The 11,035-nt window shown below is 32.9% G+C and overlaps 1 protein-coding gene across 1 annotated transcript in view; it reads right to left on the bottom strand.

Annotated features, from left to right (window-relative positions):
• Positions 1 to 4,238: 4,238 nt before the first annotated feature.
• Nup107 (nuclear pore complex protein Nup107) overlaps positions 4,239 to 11,035 on the bottom strand; it is an 8,449-nt gene continuing 1,652 nt past the window's right edge. The window contains exons 2-8 of the mRNA XM_018518753.1: positions 9,721 to 10,350; positions 8,082 to 8,566; positions 7,308 to 7,515; positions 6,251 to 7,104; positions 5,810 to 6,124; positions 5,469 to 5,720; positions 4,239 to 5,377 (exon numbers count right to left, since the gene is read on the bottom strand). Of these exons, the coding sequence (XP_018374255.1) occupies positions 5,276 to 5,377; positions 5,469 to 5,720; positions 5,810 to 6,124; positions 6,251 to 7,104; positions 7,308 to 7,515; positions 8,082 to 8,566; positions 9,721 to 10,243 (2,739 nt within the window). The 5' untranslated portion in view covers positions 10,244 to 10,350 and the 3' untranslated portion in view covers positions 4,239 to 5,275. The remainder of the gene's footprint in view (positions 5,378 to 5,468; positions 5,721 to 5,809; positions 6,125 to 6,250; positions 7,105 to 7,307; positions 7,516 to 8,081; positions 8,567 to 9,720; positions 10,351 to 11,035) is intronic.

Below are 11,035 nucleotides of genomic sequence, written 5' to 3'. Positions count from 1 at the left end.
AAACCATACCTTAATCTGACGCGCTCGAGTTTTTCGAACGATCGATTTTTTTTTACTAATCTGACGGGCTCCCCTAGACCCCCGGCTCTATATAGAGGTTTAATATTTGGTGGGGGGTACTTATTAGGGTGCAAGCTTTCCCCCTTTATGTTATTCTAACGCGCTCGAGTAAATCCCAAAATCCCCAGTTGGCCTCCCCTACTATTGAGAGTAATCCCGATCAATAACGAGATCTTTACTCGAGACGGCTACGCTATATTTTTCATCCGTTTATTTCTTCTTTTTCTAAGGAAATTTGAAAGTAACAGATTCTAGTTTATAAGCGGATCAAACTCCTATACTCGAAAATGACAATAATAGATAATCAACTTACAGGATCTACAATAGAAGCGGGCTGCTCCCGGAAAAAGCCGTTTTTCTTTTCTTAGATCAATTATAATCAAAACTCGCCAATTTACAATAACAAATTGCATGTGTACGAATCAATCATTCGCCCATATATATGTACGAGACAAATTATAAGTCGTGTATTATTCTGCAATAAAACATAAGTCATAAGTCGCATAGGTAAAGTGTTCCATTCGCATGATGTACGTGTACAGATAATATATAGCTAATAACGTATAGTTAAATACATCGTAGTGTGAGTACAAATAAAATTTCATTATAATATTTTCATTAAGTAACGAAATTAAATAAAAACTGTCCAATGAATTTGTCTTAGTTCAAATCGTACAAGTATAATTGATTATCTTCTCTGACATTTGTCAATACATCTTTTTCTAAATTGTTATTTATCTAAATTGTTTAATTTTGCAGAATTACTTGAAATGAAAAAAGAAACATTGATATATCTCTTATAATTAATAATTTCTATACATTTCAGAAAGTCGCGAGCTTAATTTTTGCTCGCGTTTAATTACCTTATATTTTACTTCTTTAGTTGTATTAATGGTTGGTGAGTATTTCTATTTTTCTAGAAGCAGCCCGATGATGATCCAAGTTGTTAGTTCGTAAGAAATAATAACTTAGATGCTAAGAGAACTTTTTGGCTATATTACTGTATACATTAATACGTATAAAAAGAGGATAAATGACAAGTGTTTGTGGAAGCGCCTCCGGAGACTAAATTCAAAATATTAGTCATCCGGTATAGCATGTGAACGATTATCGTCAATGTTGTACAGTTTTAAACGTGATTTCGAATTGTTAGTGGTACTTAGCACGTAATATATTTACAACTTTAGATCTATCTTTGAATTAATATTACTAAAACGATCTACTTATAAGCTTCCATCCATGCAGTTACTATGTAAGACACGTGGAATGACAGAGGTGCGATGAGATAAAAATGAAACTCTTATTACATTACCATGTCCGAATGCAATTAGGCAATTTTCCATAAGCAGCGGATTCCAACAAAAACTAGCTATATAATCACTAACGATAGGTTTTACAAAAGAGTTTTGAAATAATGTCTTAGCGCATCTTTCGTTGCATTTTAATTGCAATGCCTTTTTAGATTTCACATGTTTTTCGAAGTCTGTATTTACGCATGGACACATTATGAACAATGTCGAAATTTTATTCTAAAAATGCTGTGTAATTATTTTATAACATTATTAACTTATTAAAGGCATTGATATACTCCGATTAGCAATTTTATCAAGAAGTTTTTGCAAAAATATCTCTATATATTACATACACTTTTATCATAAATTTTAAAAGAGAAGTTCTGCAATAAACGTGAACTAACTGTAAAGTTAGTATCGATGCTTATCACTTGCATTTTCATTGTCATTTATTCTACATCATTACTTTAACGTTTGATGTACGTAAAAATAACACGATATTGCAAGAGCTTCTTTCTTTTTATCTCCCTTTTTCGCGCAATTATTGTATATATTTCAAAACTGTACAACTAGCTTTGTATACGCGCAGACTAATATTTCAAACAATATATTGTAAAAACGATCGCTTAAGTACGAATGGTCTTGTAACTTCTCGGTAAGAGGAATAAATAGCTATAAGAATTCGAGATAAAAATTATTTTAAAGTTTATATTAAGCAAAAGACAAAGCATTGTTAATATGTACGGAACGATAGTCGAATCATACCGTGCTTAACACCTGTGCAAGTATTACGTTCCACAAAAGCCTTTTTTGTGGTGTGTGACGTCGCAATTCCGGGACAGTTGCAACAATATCAACGTTAATTACATCTTCCTTCTACATTATACACTTCTATATTATACATTTCCTTTAATATTATATATAGAAAAAAAGTCTATTTCTTCAAAAAGATATGAATTAATTAGTTCAACGATGAAATAGGAAAATAAAAAGAGATTTATAAAGCATCATCATTATTATGCTTTCCTAATCTTCAATAAATCAGAGATTTGTTCAGTCATACAATTTTAAAGTTTAAAAACAAATCTTAACTTTGAGATTAGATATACAATTTAGAAGAGAAAATTATGCATGTCAACTCTCCTTATTTGAATTTATTATTCTTTTACATTGTCAATTATACAAATTAGGCCATGTTATATCTTTTGTTCTTTTTTTACTTTGACATCTTTGAATATTGATGTCTTACCACTAATAAATAAAAGTACTCTGAAAAAAATTCTCATAAAACATCATAATATTTTTAAGAAGTTTTTATATTTTAAATTTATAAACGTTTTTGAAAAAATAACTTAAACTTCTTTAGATTTTATAAGTTTTCTTTGGAAATTATAGAATGAGAGAATGTTTTAATTTGTACAAAAAATTGAAAAAAAATTATGCAATTTGCAATATGCAGACTATGTATTTTTTTACATTAATTGATTTATTTCATTATTTATGTATAAAGGTATTAGGGTACAATTGCAAAAAAAAATAAATAATTTAACAAATAAAGATATTTTTCAATCCAATTAGACGTAAAATAGCAATTTTTAAATGACATCACAGCTACATCTATCCATTTTTATGGTTTTTTTAAGGAAATTTTTCGTTAATATCTCGTGATTTACAAAATACCACAGTTTCAACCCATTTGACTGAAACCATGTTTTCCATATGAGATTAGTGAAAGGTTTTTTCTAAAAAGTTATTAAGTCATACAGAAATTTCAAAAAATTCTGAAACAAAGATAGAAATATTATGAAAAATTATATTTAAAAAATGTATGAAGAATTCTAAGAAAAATTCTGAATATAAGTGAACCAAGGATTCTTACAATATCAATAAATTATTTATTAAAGGTCAAGGGCTAATAAGAGTCAATTTAATTTATTAATATCAACCCCAAAAATTCTGAAATATTATATGAAGAATTTTAAGTAAAATTCAAAAAAATTATATGAATTTTTTTTAAATGGAGGAAGGTTTGATAAATGCTAATTGATGTTGATGTACCTGATCCCTAAAAAAAAAAGAATTAAAAAATTTTTACAAAAATTAGTGATCTCATTGGAAAAATTTCATAGGCAGGATACTTATCTTTAAGTATTTTGTAGATACACCGTTCCGCATACAAAAAGCGCGTCCGTTCCGTACTGCAAAGCTAGAATGTCTTAGAGAGTGAAAGTATTAGCTGGCGAACAAAATCGTCTTGCAGGACTAGCGCGCGCGTGTCGAATTGTATCCGAGGAACGTTGAAATTGTCAACCCTTTCGTTTCTCTTCAGCATTTACATGTTAGGCTAGCTTAACTAACAAGTAATTCCACTAATCGTCTACTTGTTATCGCGTACACTTTATCTAAGACGTTCGTTTATCTCCTGTTTCAAACAAATGCACGAACTGTACGAGTTCAAATCCGGTAAAAATATTTGCAAGAATGCCGAATTCTAACACGATATCACTGTGAGGTTGTTACATTACATAACGCCGTGCTGAAAGATAAAAAATAATGATCTTTTCGCGCTCAATCTATCAAGTGTATTATCAAGCATTGAATTAATTTAAAATGAATTGCGCGAATAACGCGATAACTGGTTTAAAAATATTTAAAAGCGTACAAAGAAACCTCTTCAGATGTTTAAAAGTGCGTTTTGAAGTCTTCTGAGATTTTGTTATCTTTCGGCGCGGTCAAGATATTGATAAATATTTTTCGTGTTTTCAAGTCTCCATCTCACATATTTAAAATAAAAATTCATGATGGTTTTTTCATATACGCATTAGATCAGAACATTATTCTAAATGATATATATATATATATATATATATATATATATATATATCTTTAGCTCTTAATTCATTCCAAAGTTTGCCTAGAGATTATTAAGATATATTAATGCTCATGGTTTCATCGTCGCATAAAACACATAATAAGAAGTCAATCCTTACTACAATATTTAAATCGTAATTTGACATATCTCGCGTAAGATAAAAGAAAAAAAAAGTCGGTCAATGTCGATCGCGAAGCGCGCGAGCGTTGTTAAAATCTTGATTGTTTAATAGATAGCAGACTTTGTCGAAAATGTTAATTTTCTTTATATAGTCTATATGTAATGTACCGTATAAATATCTCTTTTTCAGTTAACCTGTAGCGTTACTTAGAAAGCATCCGATCTTCAAAATCAAAGCCATACGTAGGAAAAAGGGAAATTTTGATGAAAAGAAGACTGCTGCCTGTTTCTCGACAGAAAAATATCAGTCTCTTTGACAATAGAACAGAATACGCAATGAATCATATCATTATTGTTCTTTAAATGTAATGGCATTCGTTCATGTTTCAATGAGATGCAGCGTCGTTTCATTTGAGGCGTTCTTATTCTTGCTTATGGAACCTATTCTTCTATATGGAATATACGTATTTGTCGTTGTCATGCGCGAATTTATGTTATGCGATCTGATCAAGATATATGATTAGAAATGTCTCAACTGTAAAACCGAGTTCTAAGTGTCGCTGCGAAATATATCTCAGGATGTTCTACTCTTTTACAGACTATGAGTTTCATTGCACGTTTCACGCATTAATCTTAATGGCTTTGATAGCGCTACATTTATTAATAATTGGGTAAAAGGAGCATATCTAAGTAATCACAAGGTATATGATATATTATGATTACGAATTATTAAACATTGTATCAAATTTTATATTCACTTCTTGTGGTTGACAATAAACTGGTTTTATAAAAAAAGAAAAAAAGGAGAAAAAATATCATCAAGATTGTACATTTAATGCGACGGCTAAAAAAGGACCAATGAGTATCTGGCTAATATAAATAACATGTTGCTGTACAAAGAGAGGTTTATACAGTATTATATATTTAAACTTCATTTCGGATATCCCCAAGGGTCTTTCTTTTGATCCATTAAGACAAGAGAAGATTCACAGATCTTTTTGAACACCTCGCGTAACTTTCCCTTTGAAAATACCTATACAAGAACAACGACATATAAATATACACATTTCTATAAAATTAACATCTAAATATATTACAATAGTTATTTTATTGTTTATACGTACTTTATATAGCTGATATTGTTCGGAAGCAAGTACGTCAGCCAATTGAATGGAGCCGTCATGCTCGTTCATTTCTGACATAACCGAATGTAGCAAAAGTGTGACTTTAGGAATACAAAGCTCACGCAGCTTTTTCAACTGGTGTTCCCTAAGTTCATCTTCAGGCGTGCACGACTCGTCGTTACTACTCTTCGAATCGACGAGCCAACCACCGTCGGGAAACAATAAAACATTAAATAATAATTGTTTCACAGCCTGAAACAAAAAGAAACAAGTATTCATATATTCACATTCGATTGTGCTTACGTTAATACATTTTGTACGCAATCACATTTTTCGCGTACCTTCGTATGATGCTGCATAGTAGATTTCCATCTTTCGAGTTCTAAATTGTACTGCGTCTTTCTGTGATCGTACGCAACCTTTTCGGTGAACGTAGCGTATGTGGGTAATTCTTCTGGTGACGTGGGTTTACCGTGATGATAATGAGAGAACCATTCGCCAAAACCTTCCTGGGCATCAAGATATGTTTTATAACAAAGGTATTCCCTTATTGCCGCAGCAGCTTTCTTCGACAAGTTATTAGTTATCGTAAGATTGAGCGTGCAGTCTATAGTTGGATACTCGCTCATAACCGATTCAATTGAATCTGATGGAATCTATACAACATACAAAAACAATTATTTAATTATACACTAAGAAAAACAATTTATTACAGAATTATAAACTGCGTTAAAATTAATGATAAAATTCATATAATAATTATAATTATCTTTAATTTTTACCTTGTTAAATGCTTTTCGAGCTGCATCGATTTTTTCGTTAGTCAAAAAGTATCTAATGAGCGCGTTTGTTTGTCGTAAAGCTTCTTCTCTCTGACTTTGATAGAAAATCAACCAATCTAAACCATTAATCTTTTCCATGTCCGCTTCAGTGATAGTTCCCTTTAAGTCTGTTGGGTCGGATTCTATGTCTTTTTTACGTATGTTTTCCACCACCAATTTTGTAATTGCTTCTACATTCAAGTTCGCGTCTTCCGCTGCACGCAAACATTTCTTGCGCTCTTCATGCTCTTTAACACTTTCTAAGTAAGAGGCATAATTGATTATTTGATCCTCTTGTGGTAATGTAGCTGTGTAGAACGCAATTAAAGTCGGATCACCCATTTCAATGAGAACGCGAACATACGCCAACAAAACTTTATCTTCTACTTTATCCTTTGTACTTTTCCCGATTTGTCTGAAGAATAATATTAGATGAGCCAGAAATCTAAGGAACTGCGAGTCACAGGTGCCGACGTCTATCATACTTTCAATCTCCTCCATTAACTTCGGTATTTGATCTAGTATTATATATTTTTGAATTAAATGATCGGGTTTGTTAGATTGAGCACGTATTATTGGATTTTTCGACGCGTGCAGCTCTTTGAACGCGTCTTCCAACGAGATTTCATTTTTCCAATATTCTTCCGGCATAATTGTATAAATTTTTACCATCATTAATCTCAATGCTGATTCGACTTTGATATCTAGAAGGCTCTTCACGTAAGCCCACAATGCATCTTGCCAAGAGGATGCTATTTGAAGTAATAGTTGGACATTGCCACAAAGACTTGCATATATGGCACGATAAAATATACCTGCAATAAAATTGTAAAATATGTATACATAGAAATAATTATTTTCTATATATTTAGTTACAACAGTTGAATTTAATCGATAAAATTTATTGATACAAAATTTCGGCATTTTAAAGTATTTAAAAATTATTCTAACAAAGTATTCCAATAATTTACAATTTTTTTTCATTAATATATTTCGATAATATTAAATAAATAATTACCTATGCGTTTATCTTGCGACAATTCCCAAGCACATATTTTCCAAAGACTTCTATTAGGATTCCCTTCGATTGGTAATTTAGTGTCTGTCAATGGATTACTATAGTTTGGATCATGATTAGGAATCCATCCTAATAAAGATGCGGCTCTCCAAGGTTGACCACAATGCATGGCTAATGCTTGTGCTTTCTGAAGACGTCCACAACGTACCTATAATACACATTGTCTTAAATGTAATTACATTTTTTTCATCCTTTTAATTATTTTTATAACATTCTGTGAAAAAGTTATTTAAATTTGTTATTCAAATTATAATTATTATAAAAATATAATTATTTTAACCCTCAGTACCCACAAAGGGTTAGCGTAACCCCCCCGATTTTCATAGTGCAGACGTTTCTTTTCGATCCCTTTTCACTTATTGCAAAATATCTTTTGTGCTACGACATTCTACTTTCTAACTCAAAAATTCTTTTTTTTTCAGTCTTCAAACGATAAATTAAAAAAAATTAGTTAAAATCGATGCACTACAATCTAAGATACAAGCAAAAGAAAACGCTGGGTTACAAATATCCGGATGTGGGTAGACTTTTTTGGATATTTTTGAGATGTGAGTATTGAAGATTAATTATAATAATTAAACGCGTATAAGATCAATTGCTAAAAAAAATAAGCAAAACAAAGATGTTAAAATGTGTTTAAAAATAATAATTATAATAATTTTAATAAATCAGAAATCATTTCAGTCGAGACAAATATGTAATCTCTATACATACCTCTATAAACATTCGTTTTTCAAGTCTGACATCATCTTCTCTGTCCAAATCATGTAATGGCCTACCCTCTCGTATCGGTGCATCAGGATCTAAAGACGATACCAGTGGTCTGGATGAACTGAATGCAATTCCTAAATTTTGATTGTGCAATTGATGAACTGTATTTTCCCAAGCTACTGTTTTATCAGTAAAGAGCTCTATGGACGGACATTTATCCGCTTGATCCAGAGCATTTTTTTCTAACCAATCAATAATCAATTGATATTCTCTGATATAACTCTCAGACTTATACAAATTTTCTATAACATCTTTCTCAGAGATATAATTATTGCTTGTTGGTCCATCATGTTCCATCTGTGTAGACAAGCCAGCGCTACTTATACGATTCTGATAGAGGCAATATATCAGTCTCCATGTGTTCCTCTCACTTTCTAAAGAAATTTCTTCTTCTGCTACTTCTGTATTCTCAACTTTTGATTGCATACCTGTTGGAACAGACAATAATGTTTTGCTTAAAACATAATACACTGGCATCAGCTACGAAATAAAAACAATGTAGAAAATAGTCCAGGTGTAAGACCTAGTCTTGCCATAAATTCTATTAGTAGTTTAAATGGATAGAACAAAAAAACAGTAACAGATAGACCCAAAATTATACATATATTTTGAAAGTAGAGAAAAAGACTGAAACCATCTATTTTTTATTCAAAATGCCCATCTTTGTCCCATATACATTTGCGTAAACGTTGGGACTATTCATCGATCAATTTACGCATAATCTTCAGTAAAATCTTCTCAGCTGTTGACACAATGGATCACTTGAGCGACTCCAAATTGCGGTGAGACTTCTTGCAAGCTATGTCCTCCAAAACACGTTCCACATTTTATAGTCTAGCGATTTAAAGTCCGGACTCCTGGACAGCCAATCAGAAGCTTTGATGAAGTTTAGAACATTGTTCTCCAGCCATGCTTGTGTCATTTTCGCCTTGTGTGCAGGGGCTGAGTCCTGCTGGAAAGTCCAAGGCTGACTATCGAACAAAGCGTGACTAAGAGACTTAACAACAGTCTCAAGGACCATATTGTGATCAGAACAAAGATGGGAATTTTGAATAAAAGATAGATGGTTATGTAGCTTATTTTCCTTTACTTTCAGAATATATGTATAATTTTGGATCTATCTGTTGCTGTTTTTTTTTTCTCTATCCGTTTAAACTACTGACAGAATTTATGACAAGACTAGGTATATAACCCAGTACTCCAGCTGAGTTAAAGGGAGAATCTTATGTAACACATTAATAAAGTGATTCTTTAAGAATTTTTTTAAAAGAACCAATCAATGAAACATTTAAAACTTGTAATGTATTTTGAAATATATTTCTAGATATAAAAAATATTTTTTTATTGTAATTGACATATAATATAACACCTGTTGTATTTGAAGATGAATCAAAACGTTAGTAGTTAACTTTATTTGGTAAGTACATTCAAATTGTTTGCAAATTATATCTCAGCCTTATAAATATATTTATGTATTAACAACTGCAGAGGCTCATATAGGTATTTTATATTTGATTTATTCTTAGAGTTATAAAGTTATTTTGATTTTAACACAGAACAAAGCTGTTTCCAGTATTTTCACCTCTCATTATATCCAGCGTGTCGGTACAGTTCTGTATGAAATCCGCGATGGTATCAAAGACCTGTGCCTTTGAGAAGTGCGCTTGCACACTCTGCAGGAAGTCGTAGTAAAGCTTGGATTTGACCTCCCGCCACGGCTCATTTGCCTTCAGAATCGCCCCGGTCGCTGTGCTGTCCTCCATCATCTCCTTAATGGTAACGTCGTTCCTCTCCGAGCGCATCATTATATCGCGGATTTCGTGAGGCGCAAGGGTTAGCGAAGTGTCAAGCTCCACATTGTAAAGCTTGGTTAGTCTGGTTCCCGCGGTCTTGTCGACCATCCCCGAGCTGTGCGTGTCGCTGAGAATCTGTCTACTATCATCAGCATCCCTCCGTGACTGACCGGTTGCCTGTAATGATATCCTCTTCGGAGTGGTGCTCCGCTGGCCGCTTAACCTCAAAAATGTTCTCCGTTGACTGTTCTGCTGACTTAACAGACGAATCGATTGGTCGAGATTCTCCTTGACGTCACTTAATGAATCCATTTCCCATCTGACACGATCTAGCAAGAAATCTCGATTTGGCGTTGAAAATATCCAAAAGATGAAAATAACACACTATGCTACATGAAAAGTCACTCTTTTTGCATCATCTCCGTCAAACAAATACACCGGTTGTCGGTACAAAGGTGCATGCCAGTTAATCTTTAATCTTTGGTAAAATGGCCCCGAGCTCATGTAGAGTCGAGATACGGCCAGTATCAAAAGCTACCGCCATGTGCGGCGAGTCGCGAAACTAGGCGCTAAAGTAACGGAGTAAATATAGGGGAAATGAAAGTTCCCGCGTAAATCGTACACAAATTCCCCAGCCCAACTGCGGGGAAAGGGTTGAGTAGGGAGTGTTAAATGCTGAGGTTATTAGACTTGAGGAATCCTAAGGGTGAAATCACACGGTGCGTCATAGGGCTGCGGAATACGGAATGCGTCATTGAAGCAACCAATCAACGTTATTCTGGGTTATTCTGGGTTATTCGGAATAACCCAGAATAACGTTGATTGGTTGCTTCTATGACGCATTCTCTATTCCGCAGCCCTATGATGCACCATGTGATTTCACCCTAAGAGTAGACGAATTAATTTCGGATTAGGGTTTTTAAGGAGTGAGAAAATATTTTTCTGAGTGTCAGGAAAATTATGGATGTATGAGATGAGTTTACCCGACTTAGGGGCTGTGAGTGGGCAGTAGAAAATGATGTGGTTGATATCTTGATGTGGGTCTCCACAAGGACAGGCCTTAGATGTTACGATGTTTTTTCTGTATAGACTGTAGTTTAGATT

This window comes from Trachymyrmex cornetzi, unplaced genomic scaffold (genome assembly GCF_001594075.2).
Source record: "Trachymyrmex cornetzi isolate Tcor2-1 unplaced genomic scaffold, Tcor1.1 scaffold788, whole genome shotgun sequence".
Classification (NCBI taxonomy): Eukaryota; Metazoa; Arthropoda; class Insecta; order Hymenoptera; family Formicidae; genus Trachymyrmex; species Trachymyrmex cornetzi.
This window is presented reverse-complemented; position numbering and strand designations above follow the sequence as displayed.